The sequence below is a fragment of the Chaetodon trifascialis genome, chromosome 22, assembly GCF_039877785.1.
Source record: "Chaetodon trifascialis isolate fChaTrf1 chromosome 22, fChaTrf1.hap1, whole genome shotgun sequence".
NCBI lineage: Eukaryota > Metazoa > Chordata > Actinopteri > Chaetodontiformes > Chaetodontidae > Chaetodon > Chaetodon trifascialis.
Window position 1 is genome coordinate 20409615 of NC_092077.1, and position 21209 is coordinate 20430823.

General features: G+C 46.8%; 1 protein-coding gene across 7 annotated transcripts in view; it reads right to left on the bottom strand.

Moving 5' to 3' along the window:
- Positions 1–13482: 13482 nt before the first annotated feature.
- Positions 13483–21209, bottom strand: part of LOC139350665 (filamin-C-like) — a 40668-nt gene continuing 32941 nt past the window's right edge. For 5 of the 7 annotated variants that reach the window (XM_070992175.1, XM_070992178.1, XM_070992177.1 and 2 more), the window contains 13 exons: positions 20895–21056; positions 20422–20625; positions 19856–20008; positions 19644–19766; positions 19263–19520; positions 18126–18395; positions 17722–17859; positions 17264–17379; positions 16438–16567; positions 15818–15994; positions 15505–15723; positions 15067–15273; positions 13483–14969 (listed from right to left, as the gene is read on the bottom strand). In XM_070992175.1, coding sequence (XP_070848276.1) covers positions 14782–14969; positions 15067–15273; positions 15505–15723; positions 15818–15994; positions 16438–16567; positions 17264–17379; positions 17722–17859; positions 18126–18395; positions 19263–19520; positions 19644–19766; positions 19856–20008; positions 20422–20625; positions 20895–21056 — 2345 coding nt within the window. In that variant the 3' untranslated portion in view covers positions 13483–14781. The remainder of the gene's footprint in view (positions 14970–15066; positions 15274–15504; positions 15724–15817; positions 15995–16437; positions 16568–17263; positions 17380–17721; positions 17860–18125; positions 18396–19262; positions 19521–19643; positions 19767–19855; positions 20009–20421; positions 20626–20894; positions 21057–21209) is intronic. The other 2 variants (XM_070992182.1, XM_070992181.1) reach the window with 1 other exon arrangement.

The window sequence follows — 21209 nt, forward strand, 5'->3', positions numbered from 1 at the left end:
CGTCCGCCTCCTTGACCTCTCAAACTGAACGTGTTGAAATAAGTGTGACTTCACCTGAGCTCACCTGGAGAGTCTGAAAATCAGCTTCACACTGAAGCAGGTGAGTTCGTCTTTTTGTCTGCGTGCGTTGATGTTAATAAAGTTCAAACTGATGATAATTCATTGATCTGAGGGTAATGAAAGGTGTCTTTGTGGCGCTGTTCACCTGCTCAGGTCTCTACAGGTGGAGCGTCTCAGCTTCAGTTTGTTCACGTGTTCACGCAGCAGAAGAAGAAGCCGTTTCACGGACTCTTCATCTCTCTGCAGCGTCTCTGCTTCATTAAAAACCTCCTTCTGCTCAGTCAGAGTATTTTCGCTCTGAGAGACACATGATGAGATTAAAGCCGTCTGACTGTCTTATTAAAAACAAAGCAGAAGAAGAACGTTTGAAAAGGCAGGAGGACGCCGACAGCCAGGTTTGAAGTGAGAGCTGGAGGATCTGAGACGTCAGCAAATCCTCAGCGAGGATTAAAGCTGCAGGATTGTGTGGCTGTTGTGTAACCAGCTGAGGACAAATCTGAGGACTAACAGGTTAAAAAGGCCACTTTGACGAACAGCTGGACGGACACAGATGTGCAGCAGAGGAGGACAAACAGCAGCGCCGACACCACAGAAGAAGAAACGCTCCCATCAGCAGCGTGTGATCAACGATAACCCGAGATGTGACCAGAGAGACTTTCTTTATTATCATTTATTATTATATTTCAGAACTCGTCCGTCTGGATGTCAAAGCTCCACCTTCACAGACGGGTGGAGCTCAGTGTTAAACATTTAAAGCTGCACCTGCCTGCAGGAGCCTGCACACCTGCAGCACTGCACGGTTTGACAGCGAGATCTGTCCGAGGACGCTGGCCATGCCGTCCGTCCTCTGCTTCATTTGTTTGATCGTTGTTCTGCGGGGACAGTCCACAGCGAAAGGTAATTGCACCGGAGTTAGCCAACAGCGTCTGTTGTCCCCGGGCAGGTGGACAAAACCTGCTCCATGGCCACATTACCCATCTGTCCTCTCTGCTGTGGACTCGTCAGCAGGAAAGCACAGTTCATGCTCACAGCTCTGACACTGACGCAGCCCAGCGAGGAAGCGTTGGTGTCAGCAGAGAGCTCCTGAATGGAATGCAGCCATCAGTCATGACACCACTCAGTGGACGTCTGAGCTTCTGCTGGATGTCACATGACTCATCCGTCCATTTCCAGCCTGTTGTCCTGTCCTGCAGCTCCCTCTGAGGCGCGATGGTCCGGTGTTGACCTGAGTCAAAACGTCTGCTGAGAAAATGAACGTCTTCAGTGCTCGTCTGTCCTGCTGTCTTCTACGTGAGGACAGCAGATCCACCTCTGCAGCCGGCCCACAGGTCCAGTCACCGTCCTGGCCTGCAGGGTCCGGTTCTGCTGGCCTGCCAGGTTCCTCAGCCACAACTTTCAGATGATTCTGACCTACAGGTGGTGAAAACACGGCGAGAAACTCAGTAATCTGCCAACAAAAGAACAGAAGAAGAAGACTGTGAGCTGGTAAAACACGTGAACAAGACAGAGTTCAGACGTTTAGAAGCAAGAAAACTCCACAGAACAGTGATGCTGAGAGGTGAATCATGACCAGGTGTAAAATATAATAAACTTATACACCCAGAATGAAGTGAAAGGAGGCAGAATTCATGTGACTCGTCTGTTCTTCTCAGACGTGGTGGAGCAGAGTGTCTCTGTGCTGTAGGACCTTTAATAACCTGTTAGACGGTGGATTTAGAGGCCTTATGAGACACCTGTAGATCCTCTGAAATAATGAGCCGTCTTAATGACAGTAAACGCGTTGTGTGTCGAGCAGCAACAGATTAGATTTCATCACACATCGTCCTCTGACTCTGCACATTAACCTCCTCTGCCGGGACCTTTGAATGAGACGCCGTTCGCCCTGAACAGCACATTAAAATTCATCCATCACCACGCCTCGCTCACACCGCTTCCACTGCAGGAGGAAGGAGAGGGAGTCATGCATGAGTTCAAATGCGACCTTCTGGATAATGAATGACACTGAGGAGGAGGAGGAGGAGGAGGAGAGGTGGGAGATGAAGCTGGAGGCAGATGAAGTGTCGAGGCGTCGGGGGATTTCTGGCTGCAGCTGTTTGTGATTAGACCTGACCGACAGATTGGTTATCAGGGTTACATAAAGCTGCCGAGGCCCCGTCGATTCGGTCCAGATGTGTCTCTGTTTCTGTTTCAGTCTCTGTCCAGATGTGAGAGACGCCGACAGCTGAGCTCCTGTTACCACTTCACTGTTTATCCCCGATCGTCCCGTTGACCTCGGGGAGTCCTCGCCGCTGTGCTGGATCAGAGAAAGACCATCGGCAGGACGCGCTCGCTCTGAGAACTCAGACCCGTCGGGAGATGAAGATTTAGACCAAGTTTAACCCCAACCCTGCCGTTAAACCACCACCGAAGAAGAGACACAACGAGATGACATCATTCAAAGAGCTGCAGTCAAAGGTCAAGCGATGAAAACATGATGGAGATCAGAACTTTCTGTTTCATGTGTTCATGTGAGGAAGGTCATATGTATGAATCTAGACCTGAACCTGAACCTGAACCTGAACCTGAACCTGAACCTGAACCTGAACCTGAACCTGAACCGAACCCGCCTACAGCAGACCGACTGCTCTGCACATCACAGGCCCAGAGACCCTGCTGGATCCTGGATCCTGTTGGTCCAGCTGCTGGATCCTGCTGGTCAGTGTCTCCTCATTGTGAGTCTTTGTGAGCGCCGCACTGCACCAGAACAGGATGAGAGTCCAGTAAATGATCCAGTTAACGAGGTGAGATCAGGACGGAGCTAAACCTCGTCAGCTGTGTCACATGAACCACCTGAGACGGTTCAGCCCTCGTAATAACCTGCGAGCTGCTCGAGTTTGTGGTGAATAACAATGACGTCTTCGCAGCTGCAGTTAATGTTGGAGCAGAAGAAGAAGCCTCTCCTCTCGGGCCGACCTTTCCACCGTCTTTGAGTGGCTTCAGGATGACTGGACAGCATCTCCCGGGTGGGACGGCGAGGGGAGTCGGCGTGCCTGGAAAATAAAAGCCTCCAGTCAAACATAATATCATCTAACATAATTCAATTGCAGGTAATCTGGCGTCCTGGCAGCCGCGCTGATGCAAACATGTTATGAAAGCATACGGAGGCCCGGAGTGGCCATACAGAGGAAAAACTAAATCATCTGTGGCTCTCATGAAGGAGACAAGATTAGTCGTCTTCTTTTTCCTTTGGTGATGTGATGTTAGTTATCATCAGTAACTCCAGTTAAAGAAAATGTAAGTGAACTTTATTTGTGTGTTTTTTTTTTGTTTCTCTTCTCTTGTTTCTTCTCTGCGTGTTGAGATGGTGACAAAGAGACAGTCGACCTGTTTCACAGAGATAATGAACATGAATAATAACAGTTCAGCCTCCACACGTCAGGCTGTGAGCAGCTCTGCTTCAGGATAACAAAAAAAACAAAAAGAAGTTATTTCCCAGTTTTCATGCTGATGGTTCAGGAATCCACCGGGGGAATCTAACGCCAGTGAACCACCACTTAAGGGCCAATTAAGACGAGCGCAGTGAGCTTGTGAGTGTTTCCGGGTCCACGGGGGACTGATAGACGCCTCATCGACACTCCCACCAGCTGCTTTATTTAGTGAGGGAGGTGAAAACCGTGAGGCTGCAGCACAAAGACCCACAAACTCTGAGCGAGCACGACTCGACGTGATGAGAGCTTTAAAAACAAAGCTGCACAGGCTGAGCGTGGACGTACGAGCCTCCAGAGGTCCTCCTCTAACAGCAAACACCAGCGCGGCTGATGCTCAGAAAGTACTATGAAAATACTCACACATAGTATTATCAATCACAGATATTACATCATCAGCACAGCAGGAACTTTAAAAAACACTGTGGTGTCAAACGTCCAATCAGCTGCTTCATAGCATCCTCTCATAAACACAAAGCCGCTCATTCGTTACCTGAACATTAAGGAGCTCTGAACCTTTCTGGACGCTGACCTGGACTCACCTGTACCTGTCAGTGTGAGCTTTAATCCAGCTGTTTCCTGTTTTCTGAGATAAACCGAACTTCAGTTTCCTCCTGGAGAGGAAATCTTCGTCTTTTGTTTGCGTGACATTTGACCTGCGGAGCGACTTTTCACTGAAACCACAAAGATGTCTTCAGCTTCTGATGGAGGCACGTCAAACATGAGGCGGTATGAGAACACGATCGCTGCGCTGTAAAGTACGAAGTACTCAGTTATTACTGAAACAGTCCTTTAAACCTGAACCTGCAGTCTGGAGTCAGCTCAGGTTTCTCTCCGTCAGTCTGCTGATGGAGGTTTTCATGACTGTGACCAGCAGCGTTTGATGGGTGGAGTAACTCAGCCGGCGTCTCCGACCTCAGAGGTCGAGATCGTCACGATAGGCTGAACTGACGTCCTCGTTACGCTGAACGCTCCTCATTAACCCCCCCTCCGTCAGGTGGAGGTTATCGGACAGCGACTGCCGAGTGTGTCTGGCTGCGGGGAATTGAGGGCACGCCCCCTCCTGCACGGCCTGATGGGAAGGACGGAACGGCGCGCTCTAATGGAAACCAATTACCCGACCATCAGACTGGTCAGAGCTAAAGCTGGAGTCCTGAGGTGACACCAAGGTGAGCGTGTGTGTGTGTGTGTGTGTGTGTGTGTGTGTGTGTGTGTGTGTGTGTGTGTGTGTGTGTGGACAGCCCTGTGTCTGCAGTGAGGACGTTTCTACGGTGGCTGAAAGGTCCCAAAGCTAACGAAGGACTCACTGAGTTTAGACACAAACTGACTGAAAACCTGTGTCTCAACAGACGAGACAGTCGTTCACGCTGAACGTTCAGGAGACGAAACGATGAGGACACACCGAGAAGACACACATCTGCAGAGACATGATGGACACCTGGTCTCATCACACCTGAACCCGATGGAAGCTTTATCTGCAGAGTCGTGAGTCTCACTGAGGTCCGGTGAAGACGATGGAGGCAGGAAGTGACCTTCATCTCCTTCACTGTTGTTTTACGCTGAATGTGAAACGTTTGAGTCTGCAGTTGTTCTGTGTTTTACAGGGACGTGACCTTTAAGCTGCAGCGGACGTGTTTGTGTCCAACGGTCCAACTGTGATGAGTAAGGACATCCGATCAGGTCCAAACAAACCAAACAAGGAGGCTGATCGATTCGAGGCCGGAGCAGAGGATTGTGGGAGCTGACAGGAAACAGGCGGAGAAACAACACTTACAAATGAGGAACAGCGATGTGAAGACGGCAGCGTGGACGGTCCATTACTGCAGCCAATGAGACGGAGATAAAATATGCAGCGTCTGTCCACAAACTACCACTAACTGCAGAGACCGACCGCCACACGAAGTTTTAAAAGTTACCTGAGTGAGAATTATCAAGGATTTTCTCCTTCTGGAGGCTGAAACACTCGATCATCCTTTAATGTCTTATGGCCACTTTAGACTCGAGTCAGTCAAAGAGCGTCTCATGTCCTTCAAACGAGACAGCTCTCTAGTTTCACAAGTCTGTCAAAGTCTGAATTCCAGTCTCGAGTCCAACTCAAGTCTCACATCTGTCCTCAGGTCCTTCGGGCAAGAACGCCTGTCTGTCAATTCACTTCTCAGGTCAAGTCACAAGTCTGCTGAAGCAGGTCTCAGGTCAGGTCTAATGTCTCTGAGGACAAGTCACTGTGGAGGACTTTGTCTGTAATGACGGACGGTGGTTTTCTACTTGTTTGGGGAGCTGATACCTGATAACAGGTAAAGGTGTTTCTCTGACTTCAGGTCCTTTTGCTCGTTCTGAAGTTCTAGAAGTCAAACTGAGTCCAGATCAGCTCTGATGGACGAACACCTGAACCCTGAACTTCCTGCGTTCCTCCTCTTCAGCAGAGCTTCCTGACTCTGATCTGTGTGCGCTGCAGGAGGACAGACCTCATTTTTCCCGCCCGGCTGTGGCTCGTTGGAGAGGGAATGATGCCTCCATCGCCTCCTCCATCCTTCACCCTGCAGACAGACTCAGCAGAGGAGGAGGAGGACTCCTCCTCACTCCATCATCCTTCACTTCAGTCATTACTGCGCTCCGCTCTTCATCATTCTGCTCTCACTCGCTTTTCGGATGTAGCATGAAGCGGGAGATCCGATGATACTCAAGTAACTCCACAACAGAAGCACCTCTTTCTTCTGGAGTACATCTGCTCATGAGTACCTGAAGTACTCTTAAGTACTCTTAAGTACTGCAGAGTAAATGTAGTTACTTTGCATCTTAACCTGAACTTTCACGACATGTTGAACTAAAGTGAAGGTGAGACTCACTGAACGTGGGAAACACAAAGCGTAACGAGCCGTTCAGTCTGAAGGTGTGAGAGCGTTTGAAGTACTTTGTCTTGTGGTCCAGCAGGGGGCGCTCTTAACCGTCACTATCAGCTTAACCCATCGTAATCAAAGCTAATGGAGGAGATGCTAACGAGCAAAGCTCAGCCAATTAACTGAAGGAATTATGTGTTTGTTTGGATTTGAAACAGGATCCAGAACAAACCTCCTGAAATCCAACCAGATGTCTGAGAAGAAGAAGAAGAAGAAGAAGAAGAAGAAGAAGAAGAAGAAGAAGAAGAAGAAGAAGAAGATTAGCACCATGTTTGAGGAAAAAACTCAGAGATACATTTTAAAGGAGGAGGAGGACGGATTGAAACTGCTGAGCAGCAGCTGACGTGAACATCATCACACACAGAAACAAATGGATTAAAGGTACGCAGGTGTTACCTGTCAGGTGTGAAAATGTTTTCTTAAAGGGAAACGACGAGCAGGTGATGGAGGGATGAAAAGAAAAGATGAATCTGAGAGTGAGGGAACAAAACAGGACGATGTGTCACAGAGAGAGGACGGATCGGAAACAAGAAGTCAGCACACCTGGCCAAGGACACACACACACACACGCACACACACACACGCACACACACACACACACGCACACACACGCACACACGCACACACACACACATACACGCACACACACATCGAAACACAGGCTCTTATAGCATCATCCATTACACCCAGTGGACAGGCTGTAATGGCTGTGAGACAGAGGACAGAACAGCACCTATAAACACACACACACGCACACACACACAAACACACACACACACACACACACACACACACACAGGGCTCATTATTTATAATGTAATGTTCCCCGCAGAGACGCTCAGGTCGGGGGGGGTCGCTGGGGGTAATAATGTTGTTGATGACAAAACTAAACTCTACTTTTAAATCGACCTTCTCTCTGCTGTGTCTCACTTCCTGTGTGATGTCATCGGTGTCGTTACTCGGCAGGACGTCTTTTTAAAGGACGCATCGTGTGATCAGCAGGGAACAGGTGAGCCTGTGGGACACCTGAGGCCTGGCGTGGTGCATTTAGTGACAGGTTTGTTTTCATGACATTATGTTGGGCCGTTTAAAGCAGCTTCGCCATGACGACACAGTGAGAAGAGGAGGAGACTGTTTGTCACTTTGCATCATAAGAACGATGATGATGATGATGATGATGATGATGATGATGATGATGATCTTTGTGTAAACCAATGAACACACGACCCTTCAGAACAACCTGCAGCTTCAGGTGTGACCAATGAGCAGCTCGTTTAACTCCACCATGTGACTCACACGCTGCCGCTGTGTGTGTGTGTGTGTGTGTGTGCGCTAACGAGCTTCTCACCTCATGTGTGAATCAGTGTGTCAGTGTAACGACGAAGAAGTACTACAAGTGTTCAAGCACAAGTATTCAGTGCAGTGACATGTCCCCTGTAAGACGTGGACCTCTGAGTGTCCTCCATGTTTTATTTCCTCCACTCGAAACGTGTGTGTGTGTGTGTGTGTGTGTGTGTGTGTGTGTGTGTGTGTGTGTGTGTGTGTGTGTGTGTGTGAGACACAGATTATCTGTGGAGGTGGTGTGAGAGGATCGACTCACAGTATTACAGGATTACAGGTATTACCCAGCAGGCTTTGCTGTTTCATTTTAGCAAAATGGTTCATATTATAACACACACACACACACACACACACACACACACACACACACACACACACACACACACACACACACACACACACACAGTACACACAGCAGGTGAACTGCAGGTGTTTGGAGGGTTAGTACAGAGTTTTGCGTGTGTGTGTGTGTGTGTGTGTGTGTGTGTGTGTGTGTGTGTGTGTGTGTGTGTGTGTGTGTGTGTGTGTGTGTGTTGGAGGATGAACTGTTTAACATTCACCAAAAAAAATTGAATAAAAGATTCTGAACCTGGTGTCTCAGGAGGAGCAGGTCATAAACTACACACACACACACACACACACACACACACACACACACACACACACACACACACACACTGACAAACAGGACTTCAGTGTTCTTCTCAAAAGTTTTCAGGAAAAGTTCCACAAACACTGAAACTATTTTCCACTGATGATCCAAAAGTTTTTCAAACACCCTGAACCAGCAGCAGCACCTGGACCTGGACCTGGACCTGGACCTGGACCTGGACCTGGACCTGGACCTGGACCTGCTGGACCTGGTTACAGAATGTGAATGTGATGTCACTCTAATGTCACTATGACATCACATGACCAGACAGACCAAGACCAGAGCCAGACCACCTCAAACCAGATCACCTGGAACCAGATCACCTGGAACCAGATCACCTGGCTCCACAGGGGACGGTTTGTGTTCGATGGGTTTGCATTTGCGCTTTAGAAGGTAAACACCACCTTTTAACAAGTGGAACTCACTTCCTGTTTCGTCTGGGGGAAACGAACTAGACGTCGTCTTAACGAGCGCGTGGACTCGAGGACGAGCCGGCGGGGTCAGTCTGAGTTTGATGACGAGTCAAACTTGGATTAATGTTCCATATTCAGCATCTCATTCAAACTGCAGCTCGTCGTCGACGTGCGGTTTGTAGTTTTCAGCCAAAAGGACAGAAAGACACTTAAAAGGTAAACAAACAGCATTTGACGAGGACTTTGCCGAACTGCTGCTCCCCAAAACCAAATCCAATCAGCCTCCAGAGAGCAGCCGCTCTGCTGCGAGCGAGTCTGAGCCAAACGCCGCCGTTTGTCTGCAGCGAATCATCGGCTGCAGCTCCGATAAGAAGGAGAGGATCCCGGCGAGTCGACGGGAACAATGCAGAGCAGCCGAGTGGAAACCAGCCAGAGCGAGACAAAAGGACACAGTTCAGGGCTTCACTGCTCAGACGTCCACGTCGTTCTGTTCACTGTTCACTGCTGCTGCTGCAGAGCACCACAGCCAGCACACCACATCCACGCAGACGTGTCGTCCACCAGGTGAGCTCTGCAGGTAAACTGTTGTCAAAGGTTTCTGTTTCTGTTTCCTCCAGACAGAAACAGCCTCTGAATGTGAAGCAGGACGCAGGAGGTCTACATCTAATATTCAGACTGATTCAACAACAAAACAGCTAAGAGTTAGCTTAGCATCATCTACGTAGCCACGTGTATGTATGTACTCTCTGTACCAGAGTTCAGGCTAACGTTAGCGGATCTGCTCTTTGTGGGAAAGTTTAGTGAAGAAACTCTTCAAACATGTTCGGACAAAGAATCAATAAATCATAAATCTGAATATCTGTCCATGTGTTTTTAGCTATGCTAGCAACATGGCTGACCTGACCTGGGACCCGCCACCTGTTAGCTTTAGCCTCAGTCTGTTAGCATGGTAGCAGTTTTCATTTTAGCTGTAAACATTAGAAATCGTGGAGCTAATGTTAGCTTAATTAGCTTGCTAGCTGCAGCTGATATTGGTCTAATCTGTGAGTGACAGCTGTCATCATACTGTCTGTCGTCCCGCTGACGTCTCGGCTCGTCTGTACTTCCTGTTTCCTGCTGCAGCGTTGTGTTTTCTTTGTGCTTCTTCATTTGACGCCACTCGTCTTTTACAGAATATAAAGACGTCTGTGATTTGATTGTGTTTGAGGCGTTTCAGCTGCTGTCGGATCACTTTTCCCGACATCACGCACACACACACACACACACACACACACACACACACACACACACACACACACACACACACACAGATGTGTTTCTGTGATCTCTGAGGAAATTAAAGTGTTTACCTGATCACAGCGTCCAATCAAAGCTCGACAGGCTGCGTAATTAACAATTACTTCATCTCTGTCTGATTACTGAGACGTTAATTGGACCGACGTCCTCGACTGACGAGAACAAAGATGTTAATTGGTAACAGGCGGCGGTGAAAGGACCCGAAGTGACAATGAGCAGATAACAGGGGGTGTGTGTGTGTGTGTGGGTGTGTGTGTGTGTGCGTGTGTCCGTGTGTGCGCGTGTGTGCGTGTGTGTAAATTGACTCGATATTAGCTTGAAAAGTATTATTATATTGTGAAAACTGAAACCTTCCGTCTGTGATGAATGAATGAAAGTCTCCAGAAGATATTACAAATCTGTGTGTGTGTGTGTGTGTGTGTGTGTGTGTGTGTGTTTGCTGCTGTGAGAGAAAATGGTTTTCATAATAAATCAAACATCTTCGTCTTCCAGCGGCTCTGGGATCAGCCCGTCAGGTGTGTCCGGTCCGTACTGAGCGCGTGCAGATGAATAACAGAGCGCAGAGGTCGCGACCCGCCGTCGGACACACTGATTGGTTCAGAAACACTCTGCTCCTGTCGCAGCTCAAACCACACACACAACACTCTGCTCCTTCTTTCACCCCAATTTTCCAGCTCTCAGTCAGGAGCCGTGCGATTGGCCGAGGGAGGGGGAGGGGAGGGGCCTGGGGGACCCTGCGTCTCATACTGAACATGGCCGACTGGTTCTCCCACAATCCGCTGGGAGCTCTGTTAATGGAGCATGGGCGGAAAGTAACTGAGTACATTTACTCAAGTACTCTACTTCAGTACAAATATGAGGTACTTGTACTTCCCTTCAGTCTTTTCTACTTCAGCTCTCAGAGGGAAATACTGACAGATGACCTCACCTGATGGACACGACGTGATCAATCATCAAGTGATCGATTCACTGAAAGCTGGATGGATTAAAACAGCAGTGATATGATGTGTCATCATCTTCATCGTCTCACCTTCATCATTCACAGCTGATCGTTGACAGGAAGCCGTTTCTGTTACTTCCTCCCAAACTGTCAAACAAAACTTACGAGTCTCTGAATCATCAGTTCAACAGAGACGACTTGTCAATAACCGATCAAATGATCAATATTTCACTAAAAATCAAAGATTCAAGTCCAGAAGCTGAAAACTGGTTTGTTCCTTCTGCAATCATCTGACAACCCCTCAGGTTTATCTGCTGACCCTCTGGAGGGGCCCGACCCTTACGTTGGGCCCCACTGGCCTAACAGTATCTAACAGTACTTTAACTGCATGAAGCTGAGAGTACTGCAGTACTTTTACTGCAGATGCTCCAAATACATGAAGCTGAGAATACTTGTACTTGTACTCATGTAGGTGTTGTATTGGGTACTTGTAATGGAGTATTTTTACACCTTGGTACTTTCAGTCCAGTACAGGATCAGAGTACTTCATTCTGGTTGTTTCCTCCCTCTGACGCCACACTGATGAGAATAAAAGAGGAGGAGGAGGAGGAGGAGGAGGAGGAGGAGGAGGAGGGACTGAGCGTCTCCTGGATTAGAAATCCGGCTGGTTAAATTAGGAGGAGGTATTTTTAGCTTCAGCTGCCCCGTCAGCCCCCCCCCCACCCACCCCCCATCCCCCCATCCAGAGGCATTAATTACAGCTGTCCGCTCAGACTAATAATACCCTCACTAATGCTGCTGGAGGAGGACGGGCGGGGGGGCTTGGGAGGGGGCATCCTGAGACAACATGAACACACACCATCATCGTCATCACCACCATCATCATCATCATCATCATCATCATCATCATCATCATCATAAGTACTGGAAGTATAAGTATTAAAGTAAAAATTGGATACTTGACTATGTTCATTTCATACAAATACTGCACTTTTACTCCATCACATTTGTCTGAAGAAGAGAGGTCTGTCAGTCCTGACAGGTGTCCAACCTGAGACTCACCTGAAGTTCAGCCTTTCTCCTCGTGCTGTTTTCATCACTCAGCTGTTCAACTTGTTTCTGGGCCTCACGTGACGTTTGGTGAGTCTCTGCTGCCCCCTGCTGGACTCCTGCAGACCCTCACAGTTTAATCTGTTTTATTAATAGATACGATTATTTTCACTGATCATGTGATCAGTGAAAAAAAAGATCAATGCATCATTTCACAGAAGCTCATTTATGAAATGATGATGATTTCATGTTGTTTGAATCAGAGTTTTGCCAGTTTGAAAACACCAGCTGACTGACTGAAGCACGTCCTCTGTCCTGTGTTTACGTCCTCTTCTTATGGCGTCAGATGTCCTTTGACGTCCTTCAGCACGTTGACGCTTCGTTTGATGTGAAATCAGTTTTTGTTTTTCTGTTTTCCTCTTTGGTTTCTTCCCCTCATCTGTTTTTCTTGATGTTACCGCTTTGTGAACTTTCTCATTTTGAGGGGCTGAGTCCCTTTTTTAAACTTTTTGTTTGGTCCAAACTTGAGCAGCGCTGCAGTTTTTACTGCCTCCTGGTTGTTGTTTCGATGAAACTTTAAAGATCCCTGTGGGGGAAACTCAGACTGAGACTCAAACACATCTGAGAAAAACAGACGAATCCAGAGAGAGAGCTGCTGCCGAGTCCGTCCAGCCTTTAAAAACCTGCAGACGATGAAATTTTAATCAGTCAAGTCCACTTCCTGTTGGAGCCTGAAGCTGAGAGGGTCAGTGTGAAAAGAGCCTCTGAGACCTGCTTCATCCTGACTTCACCTCAGGGACAAGAGCAAAGTATTACTAGAAAACCAGAAAAATGACAAAGGAAGACCAAAAACATGAGACACGAAGTCAAAACGTTGACTTATTTAGAAAAGATTTTACATCAAAGGCGGAAAAATGTGTCGACCAGCAGCGAGCTGAAGGAAAGTGCAAGTCAGCATTTAAAAACTGAATATTTCTGCTCAGATTTGACCTGAAACTGGACCACATGGTGAATATTCAAGGCTTAAACACATAACTAACAATCAAAAATCCATCGTTCATCACTGATCTGCAAACCAACAGGCAGGTGATCAATAAACATCCTGATCCTCCTCATCTCTGCTCCCCAGAAGACGACTCCATGACTGTTCCTGCAGCGCCACCCTCAGGACAAACTGGGCCTCACTGCTCCCTGCAGGCCGCTGGTGGAGGCGTCTCTGGTGTGGACGGTTGGTCGGTTCCTCTCAGACCACAGGAACCCAGGAACCATCACCGAGTGGACCGGCAGCAGGTCACGGACCGGTCGTTGAGAATCACTGTTCTGGGGTTTCATTGAAATCAAACAAACATCGGAGGACCAGCCGCCGCTCTTTGTGGCAAGTTAGCGAATAAACTTTTATTATGCCTGCACAATCTTGCCAGAATGAAGGTTAACATATCAAACAGTAAAATTCATGTCATTCATTCATCTTTGATACATACAAAATCACTATAAAATGTCACTCTGTAATATCTTATCATTGCAACATCGCTGTGTTTCACTGCACTTCTTCCTGTGGTAAAAAAAATCTGAATCATCATTCAGGACAGAACTTCAACCTCATCACCTGCTCTCAACAATAAGACCATTTTCTGTCAAAGAAAATCAAACGAGGGAAAAAAGAGAATAAATAAAAGGTTTTTTTCTCGTAGTAAAGTCACAGCACAGCTTGTCCTGATGTCCATCATCACCTCAGCTTTGTGGGAAAACACCATCACAACACACAGTTTTGACCAGTTACAGACGTCACGTGAAACCAGCTGCTTCTATTCCAGGCTGAAAAAACCCAAACCAGTTTTTACAAAACCCCGAAACATCTCGAAGAGTCTTTGGTTTTTGTTTGGTTTTGTCCAAATGATTGAATTCATCACGATCATCATCATCATCGTGAAGGGAAGATTGTCTTTCACTTAATCTGAGTCAGAGTTAAAGATTAATTAACACTTCAGCTCGTCCCTGAAGTCCTCGAGGTGATTGATTTCTGTCCTCGGCTCTGATTATATCACATTATATTCGCTTTGGTTGGACAAGATTCGGACTTAGAAAGGTTATATTTCAGTTAGATATTGTGCAAACGAGATCCACAGTAGATATTATTTTTTGTGCACAAGTTAAGTCTTGTTTGCATTAGGCAGCTAATGTGCTAATGTGCTAATATGCTAATATCTTCTGGTTTGGTGAGCACTGTCAAGGCTGTTTGCAATTGGTCAACAGCTAAAATTGACACAGTTTGAAGTTGATTTATAAATGCTGGTGTGACGCGACGTCATTCAGAAACAGCCTCCGAGGATTGTTTTCATGTTCAACATGTTAGCGCTTCACATTTCAAACAGTCTCTTTTCAAAGTGATTCCTGCACCATCAGTCAGACAAACACGGTGTCTCGTCTGGAACTGAAGCTTTGCTGTAATTTTCAGAAATGGCAACAAAATACAACGGCTGCTGACGCAAGCGGCGAGTGTCTCCAAGAAACACAAAGAAGAGAATGAAGTGAATGCAAAATTTGGCACAGAGCGTGAAAACTGTCCACTTAAACAGGAAGTGAAGAGTCTTTGTGCCTTCAGTGCATCAGGACGGGCAGGATGAGGAGCTGCAGCAGAGAGATGGACATAGAGATGAAGAGTTCACTTTTAAGGGACGGTGACGTGGAAGGGACTTCCGGGGACGTTCTCATCCCCCCATTTGACGATGAGGATGTAGCTGCCTTGTTCTTTGACAGTGTACGTGACGTTGTACATCCTGTTGCCCATATGTTTGACGTACACCTCCTCACAGGGCGTCTTCGGCCCGTGAACACCCACCATCAACATGTTGGTGCCTGCAGAGTCAACAACAAAGACATCAGTCAAACGATGATCCATTTTTATGTTGCAGATCAAGAACGAGGGTTTCCTGTCTGAAGAGTTCTTCCTCACCTGCTTTGCTGCAGTCGACTGTGAACGTGTTCTTCTGACCTACGAAGGCCTTCGACAGGCCGGCACCTCTGGAGATGACTTTACTGGCGTCTGAGGAGAATTTGGGTAAGGAGGCAAAAGCCCCTCCCATCGCTGATGACTTGCTGACAGTTTCCACGAGAACAGACGATGTCTCATGCAGACTGTGTCCACCGGACAGACGAGGTCCTGCACAGAGATCCAAAGGAATATCAGCAAACCTACTTCACATGCACTGTATCTCTGAAAGTACATGGACATCCCCTCTAACTGTGGTCAGATTTGGAGTTTCATTAGCCTAAATGAGCTAGCACATTTTCCATTGTTCTGGGCATCTGGCTGTCATGACACCAGAGTATAACATCCATGGGCCATTTCGTCTCTGACCACAATAATAGGTTCAGTGGTCCACTGACCCACCTGAGACTTTGGCCTTGAAGGGGCTGCCTACGATGTGCTGGGGTCCTCCATACTTGATGGAGATCAGGTAGTTTCCAGGAGCCATGGGTGTGTAGGACACTTTGTAGCCCTCAGGACACTCCTGACAGTCCATCTTCACCTTTGACGGTCCGTCAATGGTCACAGACAAAGCTCCTGAGCCGGCATTACACGTGTTCACAATAAACTCTGACGCCACGCCTAAAGGACACGGACACAACGAACACCCATGAGAACCAAATTATCTCTTTCATTGACTTTGAAATTAAGCCATTTTTAAGGACTGTATTTTTACCAGTGGTTCCTCCCTCCAGTCCCGGTCCGAAGGCAGACACCATGCCGGGATCTCCGACCTGTCCTGGTTCTCCCACTCGGATCTTGAAGGGACTGCCAGGAACGTGGCTTCCATTGAAACGAACATCGATAGAATGAACTCCATTTTCCCTCGGGATGAATCTGATCGCATGTTGGTCTGTAGAAACACGTCAATAAAAAAATCATAATGGGTTCTGACAGTTTATTCTGATTTTCTATTGTCATATTGTAATGTGTCTACTTAAACGCAGTATAAGTATATAAGTATATAATAATTCCTCTTTACAATACTTTTGCTCTCTATTCTGTCCTGATTTCGTTGAAGGCAATTCCAGGTCATCTGCAGATAGTCAAGCTCTTAGGTGTCACACCAGTAAATAAGGCTTTGATCATTAGAATCAACAGCTGTGTAGAGCTCGGTGTCATCTGCATAGCGATGCACATAATCGATGATGACAAAAACACAGTGGACCCAGACTTGAACCTTGTGGTACTCCATATGTAATATAGTCTTTAACTGAGACAAGGAAATACGTTTCACTGCGGTTAGTATTACTGCTGTGTTTTTACATCATGTGATCATGTGAATGAGCATCTCACCGTCCAGCTCAGTGATGTAACACTCCTCTATGGCTCCTGAAGGTGTGTGGATCTTAGCATCTATCAGCCCTCTGGCTCCGTTCAGCTGTACAGCAAAGGAAGCCTCCTGCCCAACTTTCAGACCCATTTCCTGACAAAGAACAGATGAAGAAAGAGGAAAAAGGAGGGTTTTATCTTTAACTTTATGGCCTGCTGTAAATGTCACTAATTCTTCCATTCACACATTAGAATCTTTAGATCATGTTCAATGAACTCAAAAAACTGTGATTAAGTGTAAAAAACAAAAAGTGAATTCAGTGATTTTATTGGGAGTATAAAATAGGAATCTGATCAATGGCTAACCAAAGCTAACTGCACTTTCTTTATCCAATTGCTATTTTTGATTGGTTTGTCTGGAAACAGGAATACAAATATTGCAAATACAATAATTACAATACAATTATAATAAAATAAATAATAATAATAATGATAAGAGCTTTTCTGACAATCTGTTTGTAAACTACAGGCTCAGCTGAAAATGTGGCGTGAGGTGATGAGAACTGAAGCTCCAGTCTTATCCACAAAGGTCAAAGGCCAAATATATTGAGCTATAGTTAAAAGAAGAAGATAGCAGAGATACATTTCTACACATACGAGCACAGAAATACACTCTGTCAGTATAGAGCATCCAGTCAGACACTAATAATAAATGTGTTCACAGCGAATCAAAATGTCACCTGTAATACAGCAGATGACACATCACAGGATTTATACATCAGTGACCTCGGATGGCTCCACAGAAACTGTTTTATGGACCTCGGCAAAGGTTTTGAGGACGTGTTCTCACCTGCAGGCTGGTGATGGTGAGGCGGCGAGCATCATCAGATAGAGTGGCGATGGGCACGATGAACGGAGAGTCTGGGATGTGCTCATCATTGAACTTAATGGAAACCTCATAGTCACCTAGAGAGAAGGAATATTATGACAATATTATGGTTTTATATCATTATCCTGCCACGTTCATAAGTCTCCTGTTCCTCTGTAGCTCAGGATCAGCAGTTAAATACAGTTGAGTGTCGGCATATCGATGAACATCAGGTCTGTGGTGGCAGTACATAAAAATGATAAGCAGAGGACCAAAAGTTCAGCCTTGTGGTACTCCGCCTGAAATGTTCTCTCTGCGTGGGACACTTCAGTCTGTGGACATCCAGCTTGTGACCTTTTTTACATAAACCTGTGCACTCAGGCCACTTAATATGTCGATAAGGGATCCAACCTGATCTAGAGTCTGTGTTAGAGTCTCACCAGGCTCCTGAACCACATAGGCAACTCCACAGGATCCATCCTTCCTGTCTTCAAAGGTGATCTCAGCCTTGCTTGGTCCCTCCACAGCGATGGATAAACCTCCAGCTCCGGCCTCTCTGGTCCAGATACTGAACTCAGCTGAAAACCAAGAAAACGTCTCACATTTATCAGCATCGTTCTGCCGACATGTGGTGGACGAGTGGCATCAACATGTAAAATGCTGCCTTTGATTTGAACAAAAAAACAACAAAAAAGAAAGGAACGAAAGAGGATAATGAGAAAGAAGAGGAGGAAGGAGGAAGAAGGGAAAGGGAGAGGAGGGAATGGAGGACAGAGAAGAAGAAGAGGAGGGAATACAGGAAGAAAAGGACAGAGGAAGAGGGGGAAATCTTTTTCCAGCCCACCTGGGATCCCTGCCACTCCTCGGTCCAGGCCGGTTCCTCCTGCTCGGACCTTGTGGGCTCCTCCTTCTCCCAGGGGCCCCACAGTGAACTGGAAGGGGCTCCCGGGGACGTGTTGGCCCCGATATTTGACATTAACAGTATGAGCTCCCATCTCCTGAGGGATGAAGCGGACACTGTAGGTGCTGTCCTCTCCCTTAATGATCTCTGCGTCCTCTGTCTTTCCTCCAGGACTCGTCACCTGAGCGGTCATCTCCTGGTTACCTGCCTCACCTGAGAGGGAGGAGGAGGATGGAGGGAAAGACTCGGATCAGATGATTTCTCCTGCTGGGTTCTGCTGACGGTTAGAGTTAACAGTCTGTGAGTGTTTTCGTTAGTGATCAGCTGAGTTTGGTACAACATGCTTCAAGACTCGAGTTTTCACGTTGTCTGATGCTACAGAGACCCAAAGACATGTTTACCAGTAACAGTATCTTTCCAGACTTTAGGCCTTTATGTATGAAAATAAATACTAAAAAATTAATGATGAAAAAGTAAATGCACACAAAACTGATTGACACATGAGTAGGAAACAAACCACTTTCACAATGTGAACATGATCAAGCTAAAATAAACTTCAGTGTAACTCCTCGTCCAAAGAGGTACCCTCACCCCGAAACCTAAACCCCTCAACCCCAAACCTTAACAGCTGACTTGAACTAAATACTGTTTTTTTTTTTTTAGCTCAATGAGTTCAATTAGTTCAATGAGCTCCAGGTGAAACATCTACAGCAGGAACATGAATGAACACATGAATGCAGCAGGAACATGAATCCACAGACAGCAGATAGAAACACACTGACAGGGACACTTTACTGGTAGTGGAGTACTTTCACATTGTGGTATTAGTACTTTTACTGCAGTAAATGATCTGAGTTCTTCTTCCACCACCGCTGAAATGTAGAGATTAACATTCAAACATTGGAGAGCGCAGGAACCTTCAGTGCATCAAAACCACAACGTCAGCGTGCAGACTCGGGTTAGAAGTAACAGACACTCAGTCTGTGTCAGTTCATCAGCGCACACACTTGCACACACACTGAAAACCTGTCACAGTTTCAACACAGTTAGACACAAGAACACACACTCGTCCACACACACCGTCCTGCAGCGGCGGCCGTCCGCCCGCCGGCATGCCGTTGAATCCGCTCAGACTCTCTCGTCCCAGGAAGTCTCCGAACACGTCTCTGAAGGGCTCTCCTCCCACCTGCGTGCTCTCCTCCACACGGACCTCCCTCTTCGTCTCCCCCGCTCGAGTCTTGCTGATCTCCGTCCGCTCGGTCCGGGTGTAGGTGTGACTGCTGCGCGTGAAGGTGCGAGTCAGGCGCTCCTGAGCCGAAACCATGTGAAACCAGTTCCCTGAAAGCAGCGCCGAGGAGCAGGGAGGAAGGAGGAAAAGGAGGGACAAAGAGAAGGAGGTGAAGAGGAGGAAACAGAGAGGCAGAGAAGGCGGGTGGAGGAGACGGTGATGTCACAGCTCACCTGGTATCTTGAGGTTGAGGTCACAGGTGCTGCCCACAGTGGCGATGGAGGGAGCCTGACGCTTCCTGGTGATGCTCTCCTTCATCCTGCCCTCTCCGAACACCTTCACTGTGAACGGACTTCCTGTTCAGACGGAAACATCGCGACGTTAAAGAAACATGGAGGCAGAACCTGTACGAGAGTAAATCCTCCATACGTCTGACGGGTTGTACCCGGGACATGTTGGTCAGCGAACTTGATGTTGATGATGTAGTTTCCAGGTTCAGTTGGACAGTAGGTGACTTTACACGTCCCGTCCTCCACATCCTCACAGTTAATGTCCACTTTACTCGGACCCTCGATGGACAGACCCAGACCTCCATAACCTGAGAGCAGAGAGGAAGATGAGGAAGAGGTGAGGTTCAAATAAAAATCAATAGGAAATACAAATATTCTGTTTCAGTGGAAAAATTATCCAACCAAAAGACATTTTATTAACTCAAACATGACACGAATGAGTGTTTTATTCTGACTTACTGTCACAAATACTCGAATTAATGTTCCAGAATTGTTCCTCAGTGGAGAAAGTCAAGAGTCTGATCTCTAAGAACTAACTTTACCTGGAGGAAGTTTAATTTTTTAATTATCCAGTTTATGTAATCATTTATCAATTTTTTTAATTACTTTTCCAAAACTGAGACAAAATGTTCTCGTCAGTTCACGATTGATTTGCCTCCATCTGCTGAGGAAGACCATGTGAACAAGCAGTGAACTTCCTGTAGGAAGGTGTTCATCTTACCTGCGTTCCTCGTGTCGACGATGAACTCTGCCACCTCGAAGGTCTGACCCTCCACCAGCCCCTGACCGTAAACCTTCACCTTACTGGCATCTCCGATCTCCGACTGACCCACCATGATCTTAAATGGACTGTTGGTCACATGTTTGCCATTCTTCTTCACGCTCACCACGTGTTCGCCCACTTCCTTTGGTGTGAACGAGATCCCTGCAGGCAGGAGGAACCATTTCAGACCTGGAGATCTGTTCTTTCATTTGACTGACTGACTGTTTCTGTCGGACTGATGCTGGAAGGTTTCATTTGTCTACTTGGTGTCTTCATGTTATACAGTATCTACCTAAGTCCTACAAATAAGATGTTTAAAAAGAAGAATTTCCATTCCACACCAGAAGTTTATTAACTCAAAGAAACAGTTTGAGGTATTTCCTTAATGAAAACTTGAACCTGGATGGAAGCTTTGAGCAGTAAAGACTGACCGATGTGTCTGTTGGGCAGCCTCTTCAGCAGACACGGCTCCTCGTTTCCAGATGGCGCCCTGATGCTCGCCATCAGGCTGCTCAGGTCCGTCTCCGTGATCTTTAAGGAAACGTCTGTTGCTGTGCCGACATTAAGCTGAGACGTCCTCATGGAGTCGTCACCTGGAGATCGATCGAATCACATCAAAACAAGTAATAACCAGCTCAACTGGTTCTGCTTTGGTCTAGAGACGTTACAGACAATTCTTTCATAGTTTTATACAATACGCCGAGAAAATGATTTAATGAAATTACAAAATGGGAAACCTATGAAAA